At 45.2% G+C, this 24015-nt stretch overlaps 1 protein-coding gene across 11 annotated transcripts in view; it reads left to right on the top strand.

Annotated features, from left to right (window-relative positions):
• Window positions 1–24015, top strand: part of TANC2 (tetratricopeptide repeat, ankyrin repeat and coiled-coil containing 2) — a 237374-nt gene that overhangs the window by 142193 nt on the left and 71166 nt on the right. For 8 of the 11 annotated variants that reach the window (XM_051768653.1, XM_051768650.1, XM_051768651.1 and 5 more), the window contains 2 exons: window positions 11392–11655; window positions 18674–18799. In XM_051768653.1, the coding sequence (XP_051624613.1) occupies window positions 11392–11655; window positions 18674–18799 (390 nt within the window). Of the gene's footprint in view, window positions 1–65; window positions 554–729; window positions 916–2865; window positions 3441–11391; window positions 11656–18673; window positions 18800–24015 lie in introns of those variants that run through there. The other 3 variants (XM_051768655.1, XM_051768658.1, XM_051768656.1) reach the window with 3 other exon arrangements.

Raw genomic sequence — 24015 nt, 5'->3', positions numbered from 1 at the left:
CAGGTTTTCCCCTTGGGTGATCTGTGGCTTGTAAGTGTAAGGAATCTGGAGAAAATAACCTGCTCAGATTAATTTCTGTTCAATAACTGGAAAGGCACAATGGGAGAACATTGATGGCTGTGTGACACCAGGCAGGATGGTCCTCGCTTGGTTGTCCTTGCCATGTGTTGTATGTTGAGTGTTTCTCCAGCTTAAGAAGATTTTACTTTGCCAGCAGTTTATGTAGTGTTTAAAAAAAGAAGAAGAAAGGCAGGTTGATAATTTTGGGAGGTTTGTTGCACTAGTGATTAATATTTTGCTTGGCTGATCAGGAAATCTGGGCTCAGTTCAGCTCCTGCATGCCACAGCAACCCTTGCAGCACTTCTGCCTGCGTGATCTTAAAATGCAAATGGGTGAGCTATTCTGAGCTGCTGCCAAAGTAGGTTAATGAATCCTGGGAAGAGTCACTGCAGGATCCCACCCCCTCAGTTCTCTGCTCACCGTGTCCCACCGTCAGAGCTGCACCCTCTCCCGCAGCCGCCCCGCAAAGCCGGGCTGGGCTGGAGCACCACAGTGAGTAGATGTGGGTGTTGGAGCCCAGCTGGGTCCAGCCTCTGGCTCAGCTGTCACTCGGGTCTAAGACCCGAGCAAAGCCTCAAGTGGAGCAGCAGAACTGGCAAAAAACCAAGTGTGTTCTCTGCTTTTCCAGCTGCTCTTCCTGGCGAGGTCTGTGGGTGCTGCGAGTTGGTGTTGGGCTGGACCGGCCTCGAGGGGGGTTGGCAGGTGCCAGCCTGAGGCAGTGAAACCATTGAGTGCTGCAGTTTGGTTTTATCTGGACTTGCTTGTCCATGTGAAAGCCAGAGGGGCTTCTGGGTGGCCTTTGTGCTTCACCTGGGTGGCACAGAAGCATCAGCACCATCCCAGTTCCTGACACGGTGAGGTGTTGAATCCTTTTGCTCTGACTCCCAGCCCTGCCCTCTGTTCAGTAGGTCTGTAGGAATTAATTTTTAAATCTGATGCATTTTGTTTCACCTTTCACGAGGAAGATTCGCTCTTGGAGGTCCTCCTGTGGGGAACTTAGATTTTCCCATGGAAACTTTGGAAATAATAGAAGGTGGCTTATCCCAAGGTTGTGTTAATGCATCCCAGATGGAAAAGTCGTGTAAAAATGAGCTGGTGTGGAGTAAGGGAAACACTTTTCAAGGCTTTCAGAAAGCAAGGCTTTCCTTTGCCAGTGTTTGCACTCAAAGGAAGACAAGGGCTTCTTTCCTCCCTTGTTTCCTCTCCCCCTTTATTTTGACAATAACATTTTCAACACCTTATCCTGGCGTTTGACAGAAGCTGAACAGCTGTAACAAATTGGGTGGAAAATGGTCTTTTCTAGCCAGGCTTTCCAGTAGGGAAAAAATCGGGAGGTTTTCCACAAAACCTGATTTTGTGAACCCCCCACTGTGTCCTGCAGGTGTCAGCTCAGGGGAGGCTGTTCCCTGTGGGAGGTGGGTGCAATTTGACCATTACCCTCCCACTGGGATGGGAATTGGGTGTGCACAGGTGTGAAAGGTGCTCCCTGCACGACAGCAATTCCCTGGAATTGTTTGCGCTGAGGAGGAGACAAATTGTCCACCTGTAGGAAGCAAAACCCACCTCGTGCTCTGCTCTTCCATTTGGGAGCAAATCAGGTCCATGGCTTCTGGAGGGTCTGGGGTCATTCAGGTTCATTCCTCATTTTTTTGGGTACAGATCTCGTCTGGGAGGATGACTGTGATAAAGGGGTTTTGGTTGGAGCAGCTTCACGTGGTACCTCCAATCTGTTGGAGATTTCCTTGTCCAAACTATTGGTGGCTTTGTGCCAATTTTTGTGTAGAAGAAGAGCAGCTCTTTCCTTCGGTGTTTTGTGTTTCCTGAATCATGGTCCCTCCTGTTTCTCTCAGATCAGGGATTTCAGCTATTAGCCACTGGCTCCAGGAAGGTGTATTTTGGTGAGAGGCAGCTCCAATGTCTTTCTTACTCATCTTGATAAAAGATATGGCTTTGGGGGCATTGTCATGATCTTTGCCACCTGTCAGTCCTGAGCTGCCACGAGCATCACCCCCAAATCTCACAGTGCTGAATCACCACCAGATTTCATGTTTTAAAACCCCTGAGGCTATAACATGTCCCAGAAGGTGAATGTGCTATTTGCAAAACATTTGAGAGTTGTCAAAGGACAGAAAGCAGCTAATCAAGGCAGGAAGTCCATCCTTACACCTTCTGGCATAATTGCTTCTCTCTGTGTGAAATGTTTTTAGAGTCATAGAATCCCCTGAGTTGGGAGGGACCCACAAGGATCATCAGCTCCTGGCTCTGCACAGGACCAACCCCAGGAGTCACCCTGAGGGCCATCCCAAGGAATTCTGTGCATGTTAAACTCACTTTACATGTCTCTGTTGCTAGATACAGCATTAGTTTGTAAAAGTTAATTCAGTGTATGGCTCTTCAGACCCCAAATTAACTGTGTTAAGAGCTTAACTATCCACCAAGGTGGACAGAGTTTGGATGTTGTAATCTGGATTTAGTAAAGACTAAGTTTTAACGAGTCAGGTTTTCTCTGATGACTTGTCCTCTTGGAGTTATTCCTGTCCATTTCTATGTCACCTCTTACATAATTTCAGTTATTAGAGAACGAGTGTGTCCTGCCTCTGATCTTCACAGTGCAGGGACTATTTCATGGCTTTAATGAATGCATCACTTGGGTTGGAACAGACTTACTTTGAAATGTTTGATCCTCCAAGGTAAAGGGAAGCTCAGTGTGAAAAAAAAGTTACAAAATCCAGATCTTTACATTCAGATATTTCTTATTTATAAAAGAAAAGCAGCGGGGAAGGGGGCAGGAGGGGAGCCAAGAGGAGAGGCAGGAGCAAGTCAGCCCTTTCTCCTGGATGCCACAGAATCCTCTCCGTGTAAAACAGGCTGGCTGGTGAAAATCCTGACCTGGCTGTAACCCCTGAACAGCTTCCAGGATTTTTTGGCTCTCACTGTGTAAGAGCAGCCAACTGTTAATGTCCAGAAATCTGCTACTGAAAAGAAAACTGGTCAGAGAACCGTGTGCTGCGCCGGGGGAACTTTGCACCTCACGGCCCCGCCGGCGTGGGCTCGGGAGCTTTGCTGCTGGAATGCAGCAGAACATGGGAAAATCTGGGAAAATCTCCACCAGTCTTACCAAAATCCTGCAGAACAGACCTGCAGACGTTTCTTGCCACTCTGCAAAGCTCACCCAAGCGATGCTCCAAGCAGCACTTTCTGCCACGAGCAGCAATCTCCTGAGGGAAGGAAAGGAAAGGATGTTTTCCGTGTGGCATCTTCCCATGGAAGTGCTGTCGCTCCCCCCCGGGTGAAATGGGGCCACACTTCTTGTTCCCATGATGATCTACACTCTGTTCCCTGCTGGATTGTCAGGGGATCATCCTGAGCAGGGACACAGGTATGTTGGAAAAGCAGCTTAGAGGGAAAGCAGCGAGCTGTGGAAATCCTCCTGCCCTGCTGACGTGCACAGCTCTGATACCGTGTGGACCAGTTGCCTTCACTTGGATTTTGTGGATTTATTCGATGAAAAATGACATGTAAAAGAACCCTGTCCCCTCCTGGGAGTCCCTGGCATGTAGCTTTTCCCTCTTAGTCTTTTTTTTTTTGCTGTTTTTTCCTCTGATTCCTGAGCTTTTATCAAGATACCACTTTCAACAGATTTATGTATTCGTGGGTTAAAAATAGGTTTGTTAATAAATTCACCTAAGTGCCTGCTAAGCAGAATAGATGCTGCTGACAATAAAACAAGATGGATTTGTTTGCAACTTTAACTGCTTTGAGAAAGGAACAAAGAGCAGCTCCGAAGGCACATCAAGATAAATTTAACTCAGGTTAAATATTTTTGTGATCTTACAGTTAAAGCATTTGAATTCTGACATTCTCATCAGTATTATGAAATGCTCTGTTAATAATGAATAAGATTTCTGAGAATTACAGATCTTTTTTTAAATCTAGCCAGCTTCCATTTGGGCTTGTTCCCCGGAGAGGAGCTCCCTGAAAAATGTCTCATCCTGATGACTAGTGAGCTTTTGTTCACTAATGCACCTGCATATTGCAGGTGATGGTTCAGGAGGTGAAAAGGGAGGTGATTTATCAGGTGTCCCATCAGCTCTTGAGCAAAATCAGTGGGGTCACAGAATCCCAACCACACGAAGTACAAAAGGACGTCATCTCTGAATCCCAATTCAGTTCTTTCTCTGTTTTATTAAAAGGAGAGATGAAGCAGAAAGCAAAACCATGAAGTCACAAAACAACAGTTCTGCCTTCTCCCAGTTAAACCACAGAAGCATCAAGGATTTGGTTTGACACCAAACTCTGGCCCATAAATACTGGAGAGGTGATGGATCAGATCCAGGTGTTGGTTACATTCCTGGGAAAGAAAAAAAAGAGAAGGCAAAAAAGGAGAAGGAAGTGGCACAGAACAGAGTAAACTCTGAGATTGCCTTTGGTTTATGGTCCAGGCCTGTAGATGGATAAAAAAGGAGAATGAAAAATTGAAAGAAAGGCTGAAGTGAAAAGCCAGCTGAGAAGGCTCCTCGAGGAGGATTCCTCAGCTCCCATGGTGTTATTTTGGATATTGTGATAAGTGGCTTCTCTTTATTGTTTTAGCTGGGAGATGGGATGGGACTCTCAGCTTTTATTTTAAGAGCAGATTTTAAGATTTTAACCTTCTTGCTTAGGAAAAGCTTCCCAATGATCCAAGCTCACCCAGAAAGTTAATGCTGAGGCTTAAATAACCTCCCTCTTCTTGTGGACCCTCCCTCTCCCCCATGTGCCTCCCTTCTGCTTTCTAGTTTAAATCTAATAATTTTAAAACCGGTTTCAAGCCTGGGGTGGACTTGTGAAAAGAAAGAAAAGTTGTTCTTGCTGATGCTAAAGAAAGAAAAAAAAGGGGAATTGAATGTGACAGGCAAAAATAAAGAAAGATCCAAAATGGACAAAGTGGACAGTACAAAGAGGGCACTGAATCAAGAAGGAGAGGGGAGCTGATGTGGGGTTAGAGGGGGGGGTGTGTGCTTTTCTGCTTTGGAAATTTTCATAACCCCACTGTAAAAATCCACAGGTTGCCTGGAGCTGAATGTTGTGGTTTATCCCCAGCTGGCAACTGAGCACTGGGAGAGAACCAGAAGGGTAAAAGTTGGGTTGAAACGGAGACAGCTTAATAATTGAAATAAAATAATCATCATAGTTATAATGGCAATTAAAAGGAAAACAACAAAACCCATCAGAAATAAAGCCCCAGATAAACAAGTGATGCAAATAACAAACAGTTGCTCACCACCAGCCTCCTGATGCCAGTTCCCAGCAGTAGCCCCTGGCCAACTTCCCCCCCCCAGTTTATGTGCTGAGCGTGAATCCATATGGAATGGAATGGAATCTCCCTCTGGGCAGTTGAGGTTGGCTGTCCTGTCCCCTCCCAGCTTCCCCTTCCCTCCAGAGTCCCCACAGGCACAAGGAGCTGAAAAGTCCTTGACTTTGTGTGAGCCCTGCTCAGCAACAGCTGGAACATGGGGGTGTCAGCAGCATCACTCACATCCTAAACCAAACCACAGCACTGTACCAGCTACTGGGAAGGAGATGAACTCTATCCCAGCTGAAATCAGGGCACTGAGGCACCCAGCAAGGTGTGGAATCGTGGAATTGTTTAGGTTGGAAAAGCCCTCTGAGGTCATTGAGTTCAGCCATCCCCCAGCACTGCCAAGGCCACCACTGACCCCTGTCCCCAAGTGCCACATCCACACAGCTTTTAAATCCCTCCAGGGATGGGGACTCCACCACCTCCCTGGGCAGCCCCTTCCAGTGCCTGACCACTCTTTCCATGAAGAAATTCCTCCTGATGTCCAACCTGACCCTCCCCTGGCACAGCTGGAGGCCGTTCCCTCTCCTCCTGTCCCTTGTTCCCTGGGAGCAGAGCCCGACCCCCCCCAGCTCCCCCCTCCTGTCAGGGGGTTGCAGAGCCAGAAGGTCCCCCCTGAGCCTCCTTTTCTCCAGGCTGAGCCCCCCAGCTCCCTCAGCTGCTCCAACCCCTTCCCAGCTCCGTTCCCTTCCCTGGACACGCTCCAGCCCCTCAGTCTTTTCTGTAGGAACAGGTTTGTAGAGAGGAAGCTCAGCACAGGGGTCAGGCTGGGCAAGGACAAGAGCCAGTGGTTATGGCCACTCCTGCAGTTCCCACTGTCACAGGGAGGTCTCTCCAGATGTGGCTCTGTGAGAGGGATGTGTTTAAATAAGAACACTTAGGAGCTTGTGGAGGGGTTTATGATGTTTTCATAAATCAGCCATTAAGATTGTTACCTCTGTGTTAGATTCGGGACCTTTTTAACAGATTTATTTGATGTTTACAGTAGTGGACTGTGCTTAACAGCATCCATTACATTGTTTCTGCAGTCTGTAAACTGCAGCTGGGCTGAGCTGTTCTCATGGTGTTTGCAGGGACTCAGGCTTGGATGGTGGGAGGGTCTGACTCCATTGAAGTGCTGCTTTATCCAGACCTTGCATTTCTGGCCTGAGGAGCAGGCAGGTCTGAGCCCTGTGAGGCATTCATCCCATTCCTCATCCCATTCCTCATCCCATTCTTCATCCCATTCCTCATCCCATTCCTCATCCCGTTCTTCATCCCATTCCTCATCCTATTCTTCATCCCATTCCTCATCCCGTTCTTCATCCCATTCCTCATCCTATTCTTCATCCCATTCCTCATCCCATTCTTCATCCCATTCTTCATCCTATTCCTCATCCCATTCCTCATCCCACTTGGCAGCCAGTGCAGCAGGGGGCTCAGATTTAGGACAGAACTGATTTAGGGTCAGTGTGGTGCTGCTGCCAGTGTGGTTTTCAATTCTGTTGCAAGACCTTTTGTGTGCTCACCTTGATTTATAAAACCTCCAGGCTTGGCACAGCAGTGGCTTCACCTGTTTAATCTCTGTCTGTTTGCAGGATTGTTTACATGAATTAAACCAGTGATTTTAATTTGGGGTTTTTTTCTCTCTTATTTGAGATTTGTGTTTAAAGAGAAATCCAACACCCAACGAGCCGTGTGGTTTTTGACCTCGAGCCTTGAGCAGGGCAGACTTGAGCATTTTTGGGTTTTTTTTTCTGCATGGATATGCCTTAAACCCGCTGGCTGGTGGTGTCCAGCAGAGACTAATGTCCTAAAGGTGCTCCAGGGTTGTTGGGGCACGGGCTGTGTGTGACCTCCTTCCCTCGGGAAGGGTTTGGACTGATGCTCCCCACCTGCCAAATTTGTCTGTTTGGCAGCCGGGGCGCTCTGGGCCGACGTGGCTATATTTAGGTGTATCCCTCTGTGGCTGAGTTTATGAAGGCTTGTGTAGATTAGGGTAAAAAATTTATTTCACTCCTTGCCAACTCGCACATGTTGGCTGGGACGTCTCTGACGTGGTGCTGGAAACGAGGGAAACGAGGTTAATTCAGCCTGGGCTCGGAGCTCTTTGCAAGGCAGAATATTGGAGCTCCTTGCCTTGCTGCAGTTACTTCTTTGAAGCAACAAAACCCCCGTTTCCTACTCGAGACACTGTAGATCTTTACATGTAATTAATGTTACAGCTGTTGGTCATCGTCAGGTGGGACCCACAGAAAACTCTTCTCCTGCAGTTCCAGCTGGAAGGGGAAGGTAAAGGTTGATGTTTTCCAGGCGTGGTCTTTGCCTCGAGGAGAATTGGATGGGAGGGTAAAAATCCCCTTGTGTGTTTGACTGGAGACAAGTTCAGTTGAAAGGCTCCTGCCCTGGGGCTTAGGCCAGCTTGTAACTAAATGAGAAATAATATCTGTGGCCTGTAAATACATGAAAGTCTCCAAGCAGCGTGGTGCTGTCTGCAGTGACTGAGATGCTGTCTTGGGGGGCTGCTGCTGCTTCTGTTCAGCTCTGGTATTTCCCCAAAGAAATAAAAATATTTTACCCACGTTATTTGCAAAAAGTTCCAATCAAAATGTTTCACCAAGGGAAACGAGACGAGCTGGGAAAGGAAAGTTTGACACAGGCAAGTCCTCTGCCAAGGAAATGCAGGAGTGAATATGAGCTCTACTCTGTGGGGACCAGGGACAGCACCCAAGGGAATGGCTGGAGCTGTGCCAGGGCAGACTCAGGTTGGATCTCAGGGAAAGGTTCTTCCCCCAGAGGCTGGTTGGGCACTGACCAGGCTCCCCAAGGCTGCCAGAGCTCCAGGAGGGTTTGGATGATCCTCTGGGGCACAGGGTGTGACTCTTGGGGATGAGCCTGTGCAGGGCCAGGAGTTGGACTGGATGATCCTTGTGGGTCCCTCCCAACTCAGCATATCCTGTGATTCTGTGGAAGCTGAGGACAGGATTGCAGAGGGCACCACACTGCCTGTGCCCTCTCACCCAAGGGGCTTCCCATGGGATCATCCATTAATGTATTTTACAGCACTCAGATGGTTTAGATGCTTCAAATTCTGTCTATTTTCACACTGCACAGTGTGAGACTGCGCCAGCAGAGGCTGGAGACACATCTCTCTGTCTATAAATACACAGATATTTATGCACACACGTCTGTATTTATATCCCTGTGCTGTTACTTGGGTGCTGTGGAGAACCTCAGCTGTTTGTGCACATTGGGGTTGAAGGATCTGCCTCTCAGCAGGTGGCTCAAGGCAAAAATTCCCACTCTTTGATGGATTGGAGGTCATCAGTTTATCTCTTCCCACTTCAGAGCACAGTGTCTGTCAAAGGATGCATTTTTTGGAGCTTTTGGCTGGTGACGTGTCCTTGAGTTTGAAAGTCATAGAATTATTGGAGGTTTGAGTTGGAAGGGACCTTTAAAGACCAGCTAATTCCAGATCTCCTGCACTGTCCCCAGGTGCCACATCCACGCACTTTGAACACTTTCCAGGGCTGGTGCCTCCACTAATGCCCTGGGCAGTCTGTTCCAGGGCTTGACCACCCTGATATCCAACCTAAACCTTCCCTGGTGCAACTTGAGACTGTTTCCTCTCATCCCATCAGACTGGATTGGAATGGAGTGGAATGGAATAGAATAAGAATAAGAATAAAATATTTTCAGTGGAAAGGAACTTACAGTGATCATTGTGTCCAACTCCCTGACCCTTTCAGGGCTCCCCAAATCTTTGCACTTCCATTGTATTTGCCGGTTTGGCATTCCCAGCTTTCCCCTGCTGAACATCAAACTGCATCAACCTCAGTAGTGGCAGATAATGTGAATTTTCTCAAATTAGCTGTTGCTCTCTCAGTTTTTCATTCTGAAGGGGTGATGCCTGAGCAGCTCTGGGGTCACCCTGTGGAATAGCTTTATCCCACTAAGATGTGCTCGGCATGTCAGTTCACGTTGCCGACTCAGAACTAACCTGCTGCCTTTGCCTTTTAACTAAAATCAAAATTATTTCGGTTTAAAAAAGCTCCTGGAAGAGATTAAATGCGCAGAACCATCACTTCAGCCTGTGTAGCAGCACTTAGATCATCCAGGGCTGTTCAGCAGGTAAATTAATCCACAGGGAACAATCCTAAATACCTGATTCAGTGACGAGTTTGCACATAAAACAGCTTTAGTGTAAACCAGTGAAAATTACGTTTCAAATGAACACAAATTGTCAATTAGAAAAGGGGCCAGCAGGACTTATTAGCTCTTTTTTTTCTTTTTTTGTTGCTTCATTTAGAGAAAACTTATTTTGACACATAGTTATTTTGTTTTTCCTCAATTTGATGTGTTGGGAGATGACTGATGGCAGCTGCTGATTTGTTTCTACAAAGATTAATTAGACACATACCGAGATAGGCTTTTAAAATTAATGGATTTTAATGGATCAATGGATTTTTTTTCCCCCTGTAAATAGACAACATAGTCTGCCTGCCCTGCAGACCCAGACTTTGAAATGGAGATTTTTCTAGAAAACCATTTCACACATATTTCTTAAGCAATTTGAGGGAGCAAGAGAAGTCTGTGAACATCTGTTTTCTGTTTTTATCTAATTTTCTTATCCTGAATTGTAAATGTGTTTACCTGACAGCAAACCTATGTTTAAATGCCAACAAACAAATACCAGTCCTTAGCAGTTGCATGTGTTTGTTTTACATTTCAAAATATGTTGCAAACAACTAAATTTTGGTACAATTAGTGGGATGCAAAGATACTGATCCCACTGCACAGGCAAGAAACCCAATAGTGAGAAATAAAGCCATAGAAATAGGGGTGAAGGTTGAACTGTGTGGAGTCTATTGGATGGATAAAGAACAGGCACAGCAGCAATTACAAGTCTTGGCTTTTTTTAATGATGATTTTGTGATTTTAAATTTTAATTCCTGTCATTATGTCATTTAGCATGAGGAATTCAGGCAGATGAGTCCTTGGTCACGGAAGTCCAGCTGGGCACTGGAGGGGCTGGCACAGGTTGCCCAGAGAAGTTGTGGCTGCCCCTGGATCCCTTCAAGTGTCCAAGGCCAGGTTGGACAGGGCTTGGAGCAACCTGGGCTAGTGGAAGGTGTCCCTGCCCATGGCAAGGGGTGGGACTGGATGAGCTTTGAGGTCCCTTCCCACCAAACCATTCTGTGATTCTCTGACACACTCAGACAAGTTGGTGTGGGCATTGGGACCTTGTGTCAGTGACTCAGAGACCTGGTTGTGACCTTGAATGAATATATGGGAGACTAAAGATGAAAGTCAACAGCCCAAAGGGAGTTACAGCCACTGGGAAACTGCATCAGGATCCAGAAGACAAAAAATGCCACCAGGGAGAAGGTGGTGGTGGTGTGGATCAATAGTGTTGTCACTTCCCGATGTGAAAGTCGATGCAGCAGTGCTCCTCACCTGTAAAATGAAATAATCGAAGGGAAAATGGGTGGATTGCAGTTAAAGCTTCATAAAAACCTGCTGTCAGTCAAATGAGATAAGGGGTTCAGCTTCTGAACCAAACTAATCCCTGGAGCTGGTTGTTGAGGCAGGTCAGTGGGGGCTTCTCAGTGTCACACCGTGCAGGGTTATAAACTCCTGCCAGCACCTCCCTGCAAAGGTGAAAACTGCAGTGCAAATTCAAAGACAGGAGGAGCCTTGGTAATGTTTCTTCCTCAGTAATTCCTGCTCTTTCTGGAACGGTGTATTTGAATACAATGCTGCACAGAATATTTAATACTCTCTGTAATTACAAATGGCTTTTAACAGTATGAGCCAAAACATTAGAGCTTAAATGTTCTTTTAGAAGTCGTAAGCAGCAACAGTATCATTAAACTAAAATCCATAATCTCTGATTTATGTGGATGTGGAAAGTCTGATGGGGCTCAGTCTTGGCTCTGGCGTTGAGCAGTGTGTGTTCAGCCATTCCTGCTTTGTTACTCACTTTGTTTATCATCCCTCTCCCCCCTTCAAGCCACTCTGACAAGTTACTCCGAAAATGTGGAACGCACTAAATATGGAGGGGAAAGCAGTAAAGAGCTTGGGTCTGGAGGAAACCTGAAACCTTGGCAGTCCCAGAAATCCAGCATGGACTCCTGCCTGTACCGTGTGGACGAGAACATGACGGCCTCCACCTACAGCCTCAACAAAATCCCCGAGAGGAACCTGGAGACCGTCCTGTCCCAGTCGGTGCAGTCCATCCCTCTTTACCTTATGCCACGGCCAAACTCAGTAGCAGGTAAGAAATCCACCTTTGTGCCTTTTTTTAGGTCAGGGCCAGACCCAGCACGTGGCACAAGCCCTTCTTGTGTCCTCCTTGTCCGAGGAGAAATCTCCTTTCTGGAGTCGTCGTCGTCGTTAAGAGTGACAAAAATTGTCTGTTCGTTTGACTTATTGCTTCCAAATGGAAAATTCCTGTGGGGAAAAGTGGTTCTGATGATGCTTAATGGTTATTTCAGCGGTTTGTGGTCCCTCTTCAGCAGTTTGTGGTCCCTCTCTTACAAAATTGTACAACTGAAAGATTATTGGAGAATATGTTTAAAAAGAAAAGATTCTTTGCTGCCATTCCAATGCAGATATCTCAGGTTTGAAGTGCCAAGGCATCACAGCCATTTCTACTGTTTCAAAGGGTTCCTTGTGAGTAAAATCAAGTGTCTGATCTTCTCTGAAGATCCTAAGAGCTCTGGAGTTAAGAGAATGGTGGGACTTTCTGTCTACACAGGGTTGGCTCTGGGTCCCATCTCTCGTGGTGGCCTTTGCCCCAAACATCTCAGCACAGGGGTGTCCTCACACCTCACAGCACCTGGGACTTACTGATGAAGAAAACCTTTTGTCTTGGCATCAAATCAACATTATTTTAGTTTAAATTCGTGTCTGCTGTTTAAAACATTCCAAAATGATGCTGTGCCCTCCCTTATTGATGTCTTTTCCCAGCCTGCCCAGTGTCCCCCTGAAGCTGGTGACAGCAGGGCAGAAACAAGAGATGGGATTAAAAATATTAAAGCTGCTTGCCTGGAATTATTCCCCTTTCCTTTATTGCCCCATATTTTTTTTTTCTTGCTGCGTGACTCCTCTGGGATAAAACATTCTGGAATGTGTGTGTCTGTGTAAACATGGGGAGAAATCCAGGCTATGAATTACGAGTCCCTGTGGATTCTCCCACTGCCTGGCAGCAGGGATGCTGCTCCAGAAAGTCCAGAGATGGTACTGAGAGATATCCCAGGATAGTGCCTGTTAAATCAGCATCCCTTGGTGAACCAGGCTGTGTTGCATAACTGGATTAGGTTCCCTTTTTAATCCCACTTTGGCCAGTCACAGACCTGAAAGCGATGGAGAAATGAGATTTTAGAGATGCTGAAGTACAAACAGCCTGAGCATGGGGGTGCAGCACAGGCTGAAAACCTGCATTTCAGGCTGAAAACCTACATTTCAGAGTGGAAAGAGGGAATGGGAAAAACCTGGAAAGCTCTGCTTGCACAGCCTGGTTACTTTAAAATAATTTCTCCTAAATAACGTCGTGCAAACACCTTCCAAAGCAAACAGAGTGGGTTGGGCACTGTGAATTTAAATACATGTGTGTTGGTTTAATTGACTTTCAGAGTTGTTGCCTTGCTTGGTGTGTTTGGAGGCAAATACTATTTGAAGAGAAAACTACCCAGCAAGGCTTGGGAACACCTTTTCCTTCTGGATTTTATGTTTTTGGTGGAGTTTTTGCTGCTTTCTGTGTCAGCTTACACAATTCACATCCCACGATAAATCGTGGTGGTGTTCAAGTAGAATTCAAGATTTGCCTTAACCTTTTATCATCCAGTCCTCACATGTTGGCTCCTATAAGCTTGTGGCACCAGAAAATTATGGATTCAGGTAATGGATTTATATGGATGTTTCTCCCCAGGCCGTTTAACCTTATTATCTTTGTGCTTGAGTGATGGGAAGGGGAAACCAGGTGTAGCTTCAGGGTTGATTTAAGCCCATGTGCAAATGTGCCATTGCCCAAAGAGTTAATCCTGAGCTGCCCATTCCATGTCCTTGCTCCAGCTCCACACATGGGATAACCACTTGATAAACCAGATCAGCTGACTAATCCAACTGAAAATGAACCCTCCAGAAAATTGGTATATTCGTTTATAACCTCAGGGTCATCAGCGTGGAGGCAAAGTGTGGCTGGGCAGAAAGCTGCCTTTCTTTTAGTGGCATTCCATGGTATTCCACATTTTAAGGTAATCACGAAATCACAGCTTTGCTAAAACAGGCTCTTCTTGTCTTATTTTTCTTGCCTCGTTTTTTTTTCAAATGCGGTTGAATTTGTGTACAAACAGTCTGTTCTTGGGAACCAAAGCATGGCAGCTTTTTACTTTTTTATTCTGTTTTTTTTTTTTCTTCTCTTTAAGTTTCTCCCAGAATATCTTCCAAAACAGCACAAAAATGTTCTTTTTCACAGCAGCTCACAAAGAGCAGTCACTGAACGTAACATGTCCCTGCTGTCAGCGAGCAGGTTACAACTGGGAGCAGCTCTTACAACACAAACCCTTCCCTGGGAGGGTGGGGAGGCCCTGGCACGGGGTGCCCAGAGAAGCTGTGGCTGCCCCTGGATCCCTGGAAGTGTCCAAGGCCAGGTTGGAGCAACCTGGGCTAGTGGAAGGTGTCCCTGCCCATGGCAGGGGGTGGCACTGGATGATCCTTGAGGTCCCTTCCCCCAAACCATTCTGTGATTCCATGATTAATCTCATCTTGAACTTTGTCACATAATGTACCTTCAGTTAAAAAAAAACAGTTAAAAACACTTTAAAAACAGTTAAAACCACTTTAAAAACAGTTAAAACCACTTTTTTTTTTTTTTTGTAAAAAAACCCCAACAAAGAACAACATTGCAGGCTCCTGTAAGTGCCAGAGGGGGATGTGGCAGAGCAGATGTGGGTCTTGGTAAATCTCTGAGATTCAGAGGTTACCATATATGTGATATTTTTTAAAAACTGAGACATGGGAGCACGTCTGGTGAGCAGTGCTGAGTTACCACATGGAGTACAGACATTATTTTATATATGCAATTTTATATTGTTTTATTATTTTATTATTTTAATATTATTATATATGTATATATTATATACTATTTATTATATATTATTATTTTATATTATTTGTTATTTCATATATTTTATATATGCAAATTTATATATTATTTTATATATGTAACTTTATTTTTTATTATTTCAATATTTTATATATGCAATTTTATATTTTTATTATTTTATCATTTTAATAATATTTTATGATTTTATATTATTATATATTTATATATTATATACTATTTATTACATATTATTATTTTATATTTTTTATTCTACATTATTTATTATTTTATATATTTTATACACAAATTCATACATTATTCTATATATGTAATTTTATATTTTTATTATTTTATTATTTTGATATTTTAATATTATTTTATTTTATATTATTGTATATGTATATATTATATACTATTTATTACATATTATTATTTTATATTATTTTATATAATTTATTATTTTATATTATATATTTTATGTATGAAAATTTATGTATTATTTTATATATGAGATTTTCTGACATTAATCCCTCATCAGCTGTGAAGGGCACTGCTGTTGACCCGGGCAACCAGCAGGGCAAAGCACTGCCTGGGAATGGGAAGGGGAACTGTGCTGAGGAAGGGAGACCCTTGGTGTTGGAGTTGGACATGCAGGTTTTGGAAGGAGCACAGATTTCTTAGGGAAGTTTGCATTTTGTGGACACAAAGAACGTCCAATTTTATTTCTGTCACCCCTGAAATGAAACGTGAAATCTCGTGTTGCTCAGACCACATGCATGGTTTATAAGGTCTGTTTAAATATTAATAGGGAACTAAAATGCCCTTATATAATACTAGCTCTGCTCTTTTTTTCCTGCCAGAGAATATAAAATAGCAGCAAATATATTATTAGTTACAAACTTCGGTGGAACTTTCATGGAATCACAGAATCCCAGATTGGTTTGGGTTGGAAGAGACCTCAGAGCCCATCCAGTCCCACCCCCTGCCATGGGCAGGGACACCTTCCACCAGCCCAGGTTGCTCCAAACCCCATCCAACCTGGCCTTGGACACTTCCAGGGATCCAGGGGCAGCCACAGCTTCTCTGGGCAACCTGTGCCAGGGCCTCCCCACCCTCCCAGGGAAGGATTCCTTCCCAATATCCCATCTAACCCTGCCCTCTCAGTTTGAAACCATTATCGTTGCAGGTATTGTTGGAGCTGAGGGCAGGGTTTGGAGAAATGCCTGTAAATTCTGTCCTTTTGAGAACATGGCCCTGGCAGGGGGTTGGAATGAGATGACCTTTAAAGTGAACTGAATCCCCTCAGTCAGACAAGAGCAGCAACACCCCCCTGCCTTCTCCCCAGTTCCCCCAGAGACCCCATTGCAGAGTCCACCCCTTCCCTGGGCTGCCAAATGCCAGTTTCAGCTCAGGTTGGTTTGTATTTGTTGCTCAAATAGTGCATTGACACTGAATTATCTTCCACTGTTTGCTGTTTCCCTGGGAGAATTGCATCTGCAGGATGCAAATATTGTTTCTGAGGAAACACTTTTCCCCTCCGTGGTGTTTTATCTGCAGTCACTGGGTGTCATTACGTGGGATAAGGTTCAGGATTGAGGGGAAGCTTTCAACAGTTTAATATTTTCTGAGATAAATCGATCTTGCATAATTTTTGAAAGTGATGAAGCGTATTCTCAGGAAAAATTGCTCCCACTTCCTCTGGCCTTAGATCTCTTCAATTATTCCTCAGTTGTAAATCAGGAAGATAAATCTCAGTTCATCCTGAGCCCTGGCAGGGCACTTACTGACAATTGGGAAAATAACCCCTGGCAAAACTGCAGTGGATTTGCAAACAGACACTGTGTGAGAGTCTCCTGTTGTGGCTGTAGAAGATGATGATGATGATGATGAAGGTGGGAAGGGCTGCTGAGAAATAACTCCTCACTTCTTGTAGGGCCAGCAGTAAATCAGGCCACTGGCCACAAAGTCCACCCCTGCAAAACATCTGGGGTGGCAGCTGGTGCTCGTCTCACAGGCAGGACAGAGGTGGAAATGAGACTCTTCAAACAACTAAAAGAAAAATAAAATGTACTGTCAGGATTGAAGTTCTTCCCAGGAAATGACACAGTTCTGGTTCTGGAGCAAGCAGAGCTGACAGGCTTTCCTTGATTTGCAAGGAAAGACTGAAGAGCCTCAGAGGGGGGTGGGTTGGGAGGGAGCTTTAAAGTCCTCCAGTCCATGCCCCAGCTGTGGGCAGAGACATCTCTACAAGACCAGGTTGCTCAGAGCCCCTGAGGCACAGTCTGGCATGGATGGAGAGATGAGGGCTGGAGGAGGAAGGACCAACCTGCCTGATGTGGTACCAGGCTCCTGGGTACCCTCAGGATGCTCTGGATCTTCCTGGGGGTGCTGCAGTGAACCTGCCCTTCCCCTGCGGATCCTCTGGCTCGGTGGCACTGCAAAACTGGGCAGAAATTGCTATGCAAAAGGCACATTTCAGGGGCCAGGCAGGAGTGACCCTGAGGGTGGTGTTGAGAGCTCAGTGCCCACAGAAAATAACCCGTGTCCCTGCTAAAGCCCCTTCTGTAATTGCAGCATCTCGGCTCTAATCGATCCTTCACAGTCAGCATCTAATCAACTTTGCACGAGTACAGGAGCATGAAGGACTTCTAAAAACAGACCTTGATGGTTTTATCCCCCCTTTTTTATTTTTTCTTTCTCCTCTTGTTTATCTTTTGTCCTCTGTCTCCCTTTTTCTCTTCCTTAAAACTTGGAAAGTTCAGGCGATTTGAAGAACAGCGTTAAAAATTCCTGCCCCTTCTCCCCACCTGTGTTAGAGTCTGAATCTTGCTTAATTTTTGACTGCAGCACCATCCTGTAAAGGTGTTTACGTGGTCATTAAGAATTGTATGGAAAAAAAGTGTTTCCCTTAGTTTTGAAATGTTCTGCCTTTTGGTTTTGTTGAATTGTTGCATCTTGTGTTGGGTCACAGGGAGGGAGGATCCCAAGTCTGGTGCCCTGAGTGACTCTGGTGAGCTGTATCAAAATATTTACCCAATTCCTGGCAAATAATTAATGTCAGCTTCCCAGGCAGCCTTTGGAGAAGGCATTTAATGAATTAGTTCAATTTAAAATAATAATCTTGTTGTGGTAATTGACTGAAAAAACAAAGAAATAGAAGCAGTACTGCAGACAGAGTGCTGAGCAGCCCAGGGCTGGTTTCCATGGGTTAAAGTTTAATGTGAATTTTGGAAATGGTTATCAGAACAAGAGCAGAGCTGGTGATCTGCAAAGACTGATTTTAAAGTTTTCTGTTTCTAATTGGGAAGATTATTTCATGAAATGAAGTTTTCATTCCTTTGCTTTATAATACTCTGTAAAGTCCTTGGCTGACAGGGGTCTGAAATGGCAGAATAATGGGTAAATTCAGATGCAAGGGATCCAAATTTGTTTTGTTAAGCCACATTTTCTCCTGTTTTCCAATCATCACCATGGCAGCAGCTTTGTGACCAGTGTTAGCTCTAGTCTGCTCCAACTGTGCTTATCCATGTAGTGATGGCACCTTCAGCAGAGACCAATAAATTATTCCTATTTAATCCAGCATTGCAAAGAAAAGTAAATTCTCCCATGAGCAAGTCACGTTGGAATAGTAAAGTTATCTTCTTTAGGTCAGATAATATTTTTTCTCATTCATTTTTATTTTTATTTTTTTTTGCTGGGCTGTTGAAAGTTTAATTTTTCTGCCACTAATTCTGGCTTTAGGGACAGATAAATGTTAATATCCGAATTAAGTAGCTCTAAAATAATTGAGGAGGAGATTGTGGGCTCCAGCATGGACTGCACTGGTGAGTTGTCTTTTACGTAGCAGGAAATGTTGAGTGTCTGTGTCAGCTCTGCACAGACATGGCTGAGTTTGTGACTGGGAGGAGTGAAATCAGATAGGAGAGACTCCATGTCTCCATTTTCCATGTGTCTGCTTTTATTTAGGGACATCAACAGGAGACCAAACCAGAGCAGGCACCAATGGGGCACGAGAAGAAGTCACCAGAACACTTCTCTCCTCCTGGCTGAGGGCAGTTGGAATTGGTTCATCTCAGGGTGGCTTTAACTGTGTTATTTTGCTTAAAAAACCGAAAAATCCGATAAGCAGAGGCTGAAAAATGCAAAGGCCAGGGGTGTGATGTGGTTCTTTGCTCTCTCCTGGCAGCCACCAGCTCGGCCCACCTGGAGGACCTGGCGTACCTGGACGAGCAGAGGCACACCCCCCTGCGCACGTCCCTGCGGATGCCGCGGCAGAGCGTGGCCGGCGCCCGGGCACAGCAGGACCTGAGAGGTGGGAGCTCCTTCTCCTGGGGGATTCCCACTCATGGGGTGGGAGCTTGGGTTGCACCTGCTTTGTCTGCATCCATGTGAAAGTCAGAATCCCAGGACGGTTTGGGTTGGGAGGGACCTTAAAGATCATCCAGTGCCACCCCCTGCCATGGGCTGGGACACCTTCCACTAGCCCAGGTTTTCAAAGCATCACCCATATCTGGATTACTGACATTTGAACTAATTTAAGATTAAATTAAAGCCCCATCCAACCTGGCTTTGGACACTTCCAGGGATTCAGGGGCAACCACAGCTTCTCTGGGAATTCCATTCGAATCCCTCACCACCCTCACAGGGAATAAATTCTTCCCAATATCCAAATCTACCCTCCTCCAGCTCAAGACCATTCCCTCATGTCCTGCCCCTCCATGTCCTTGGGAAAGGTCCCTCTCCAGGTCTCTTGTGGCTCCTTTAGGTTCTGCTCAGGGGCCTTTTATACTGCTCCCGTTCCAAAGGTGCTTTTTGAGGAATCAGAATAGTGTGTTTCTGATTTCTCTGGCTTAGAAACATCTCAGGCTTTCTCTGATTGGGAAGACTCCAGTTTTAGAATTACAGAAGCACAGACTGGCTTGGGTTGGAAGGGACCTTTAAAGGTCATCCAGTCCAGTCCCCCTGCTCGTGCCATCTCCAGGGAGATGAGGCAGCCAGTGTTCTCTGATTACAAATCCATGGCAGTGCATTCTCCTTCCAGCACGGAAGAATTCCTTCCCAATATCCAACCTAAACCTACTCTCACTTGGAAGCCATTCCCCCTTGTCCTGTCCCTCCAGGCCCTTGCCCAAAGTCCCTTCCCTGTTCTCTTGGAGCCCCTTGAGGCACTGGAAGGGACTCAAGGTCTTCTCAGAGCCTTCTCTTCTCCAGGCTGGACACCCCCAGCTCTCCCAGCCAATCTCTGATCCCCATGGGGTTAATATTTTGATCATTTATAAAAAATTAGAAACTTTAACAGACTACTATTGTTTTTTACTTCTTTTTTTTTCTTTTTTAATCCAAAACCAAGGTTTGCAGCCCCCCCTTGCATTTTGCAAGCTACCAGTGGGGAAGGAGCCCAGCACAGTGACAGGGCCACTGTGCCAACGTGTCCCTCGTAGAGATGGTCACAATGCCCACATTCAGGCAGCCCTTTGCCTTCTGAAAGGCCTTTTGAGAGGGGAGATTTTTGTGGTTCTTCCTGGCAAATTCCACAAACAAGATGTTAGCAATGAGAAGAGGAGCCAGGGCTGACATTTTAGTGTTTTGTTTATTCCCAGGCAGCTCCAGCTCCATTTGCTCCATGTCCTCGGGATTTTTCAGCCCTCTCTGCAACTTCCATCCCCCCTTTAATCTGAGCTCAGTCTTTGGCCACATGCTCAAGCTGTCACTGGGGCAGCCCTGAGTCTGCAACAGAGCATTGGGTTGATGCTTCATCCCTTCATTTGTCATTGCAAAGATGAATAAGTGTCTGGGAAAGCTCATTTGGGATATTTTCAGGTTGTTTCTGTGCCTGGTTTATTCTCCCCTGTACTAAGAAAACGGGTTTCTTTTGGCCATACAGGAAACTTTCCTGTTCTCTGGGGTGTTTCTGAGCAAGTGTCACCATCCTGGGGTGAGGAACTGGGGAGCTGGAGGGCACAGGTTGGGTTTTCACCCAGCCCCACACGCCCGACCTGGTCCAGCCTGACTGGGCTTGGTCAAAGCCCCCCAAAAATTGGATTTGGGAGCCGTGGAGGGCAGTTTGTAATGAAATCCCCTGGCTGGGGAGGCACTTCTAGAAATGCATTAGCAGGCAGTGAGTGAAGAAAGCAAAAGTTTGACAGACCAAATTTCCATATGCTGGGAGGCAGCAGCTTGCCAAGGCTGCGTAATTTGCAGTGATTGCATCCAAAACATTCAACTTTATTGTAGGAACAGAATCAAATTGTTTTCCAGACACACTTTTTTAAAACCCGTGTAGCACTACATATTTTCTTTCTGCTTTTTGTTCTTTTTTTTCCCCCTCCCTTTTTTGTGACAGTTGCCTGGGAAGAACAGCAGCATTTGGGGTTTTTTTTTTTGGAATTTGTTTCTGATCCTGGTTGAGGCTCTTTGCTGTTTTGAAAAAGAGAGGGAGAAGAAGAGGATGTGAAAAAAAAACCCCAAACCATCACTATTTGGAAATATTTTCATTTAAATTAATATGTGAAGGGGGGCTTCCCACCCCCCACCAAAATGCTTCATGTTGCAGATATTGCTGTGAAATTACATCAGTCTGGGCTGGTATAAACAGCAGCTCTTTGTTCCAGCTGGAAATCCTAAACTCGGGTTTAATTTTAACGTCTCTAGTCTTGGCACTGGGCTGAAGTAGCAAAGCCATTCCTGGCCCAGTGTTGAGGGACATGTTACAACCCACTGGTTATTCCCAGTGTTCCAAAATCCCAGAGAGAGACTGAATGGCAGGCTGGCCCTGCTATTTTTTGTTAAATCAGTGCTTTTAACCAGGGGAGTAGTTGACCAATCCCAACACAAAGAGCACGACAAGGATTCATCCCAGGGACAGGTTTTTAATAGGATGGGGAAGGTAATTTTTGCTTTCCCTGCTTTTCATCCCATGGGATTTGAGGCTGCTTGGGGTTACTGTATCCCAAAAACCCACGGAGCAGGAGCCAGATGGCAACAAAATGAGGGGTATTAGAACACCCCAGCTGGGCCATCAGGGGTTTTTTTTTGCTCCAAAATGCCAGCTGATGGAGGGTGGGAAGAACCAAGGTGTCTGGGGTGGAGGAGTGGATGGTTTACACTCCCCCAGTGTATTATTATATGTAATATATAGATATATATAGAGAGATATATATGTAATATATAGATAGATGTAATATATAGATAGATATAGATATAGATATATATGTAATATATAGATATAGATTATAGATATAGATATAGATATGTAAAATATAGATAGATATAGATAACTATATAGATAATATATAGATAAACATGAAACAGTGGCATGTTTTCCTTAAATTGTCTTTTATAATTTTCAGAGGGTTTTCCTCATGGTATTTGTTCAATACCGTCACCTCTTGGGCAGGAGAGTTTCGTGTGCTTCTTAAAAACACTAAAAAATAGTTTAGTATTTTTTTAGGCATTTGGATTGTGAGAAATAGGAACTGGTTTCATCCCAGTGGCTGTTTAAGATGACAGTTGAAAGAATCAGGAATCGTTAAGGCTGGAAAAACCCTCTAAGATCATTGAGTCCCACCAGCCCTGCCAAGGCCACCACTAACCCACATCCCCAAGTGCCACATCCACAGAGCTTTTAAATCCCTCTGGGAATGGGGACTCCACCCCTGCCCTGGGCAGCTGTGCCAGGGCTGGACAGTCCTTTCCATGAAGGGATTTTCCCTGATATCCAACCTAATACCCAGGAGTTGCAGTCTAAAGCAATAAAGGGAAGAAGCTCAGACATTTGGCTAATTTGTGGGTTCTTAATTAACAAAAGACACAGAGGATGGTGATGGTTATTCAGAACCACAGTTAATTTTAATAAATACAAAGCACTTCTCACCTGGGCTTCCTCTCAGTATATTGGCATCATCAGGCTGTGGAGCCCTGTGAGGGCTGTTTTTGGGCAGCAAAATGTGTCCTCCATCAGAAAAAAATTCTAAAACAGCAATAAAACTCATCTAGAAAAACCCAGAAAACAGCTAATGAGCTGTGGGTGCTGATTGCCAGCATAGCTGAGAAAAAAAAACCCTGTTTGGAGAGAGGGGAATGTGTAAAACATGATTTCTGAACGGGCATTTTAGAGCCTTCCAACGACTGAAATAACTAAAAATTCACTTTGTGTAGCATAGGGTGTAAAGCAGGGCAGGCCTTTCTCTGATTATGCTCCTGCTCTTTTCCATCTCAGTGGCTTTTTCCAGTTGTGCACATAAAATACACCTGGATTTGGGTTGATTGAAGTGAAATTTTCAGAACCAGGATGGGTTTGGGAGGCAGTGCCTCAGCTTTGGGATTTGAGTTTAGTTTGGGTCCTACAGAACTTGCACAGTATTTCATCAAGTCTCATGAAAATTTTCCTCTCTCTCAGACCTTGTTCTGTCCCACTCCACACCCTCATTCCCAGGGAAAGTGTGGGTTTGATTTGTGTTAAGGTATTATCAGAAATTTGGGCTATTTCTGTGGTACTCTGGCTTCAGTTCTGTAAAATGCTTCATTTCAGGGAATATGAATCCCAGCAAGTGTTTGACAAATTTTCAAGGATGGGAAGGCAGCTTATGCACATCCTTTGATTTTCACAAGCACTGAAGTCAGCAGCTGACGGTGTTCATCCAAAATGTGTCTGCACATCCTCACCCCATACTCTGACCCTTCCTTCCCTGCTGTTCAGAGCATTTCTATTAGCTTATCCTTTAATTAATTAATTAATTAATGCTGAAGCTCTGCTGCAGCCTCCCTTCCTTGTGACCTGGGGTTATTTTTTCGACTCTTTGAACACAAAATTTCCCCTGGAGCTCCAGGGTCTTCCCCTGTGCTTGTGCCTTTCCTGGGGGGACCACTGGCACTGAGGGCTGTAAAATTAAAAGAGTGGCCAGGAGGATTTGGAGTGGTTCAGCAGACAGGCCTGGGAATTAATGAGGATCTGGCACATGGACTGCAATTAGTCAGCGCAGTCTTAAATTATTGCCGAACGTTTCTGGCAGTCCAGCGAGGAGAACGTTTGTCTTCCAGACACGGCGTGGTGAAATAAATGCCTCCTGCTGGCACGTGGAGGGGGTTTGGTGGCTGGTGGGACAAACAGCATGTTCTCAGCCCTTCTGTCCAAACCAGTGAGGCTCATTTTGAGTGTTTTCTCAACCCCCTGCCCTCTGGGAGCCCTGGGGTTGCAAAGCCTGAAGCGGTGAAATGTCCCCCCAGGGTGGCAGGAGAAGGGCTTTGCTTTGCTCTGGTCAGGAACTGGTGGTGTTTGAAGAACCAGGAGATTGGATGTAGGTAGATAAGTGATCTTGGAGGTATTTTTCCAACCTAAATGATTCTCTGATTCTGTATCTGAAAAAGAAATCTCTAATACCCAATTTAAACCTCCCCTGGCACAACCTGAAACCTCTTATCCTGTCCCTTGTTACCTGGGAGAAGAGACCTGGGAGAATTGATCTCTTCTTCCAGTTGCCACCTAAGAGCATCTTTGCACCATGTCTGTGCAGTCAGTGCTCTTTAGGT

Source organism: Manacus candei, unplaced genomic scaffold (assembly GCF_025592945.1).
Source record: "Manacus candei isolate 608988 ecotype Guabito, Panama unplaced genomic scaffold, ASM2559294v1 h1tg000096l, whole genome shotgun sequence".
NCBI classification, from domain to species: Eukaryota; Metazoa; Chordata; class Aves; order Passeriformes; family Pipridae; genus Manacus; species Manacus candei.
This window is presented reverse-complemented; position numbering and strand designations above follow the sequence as displayed.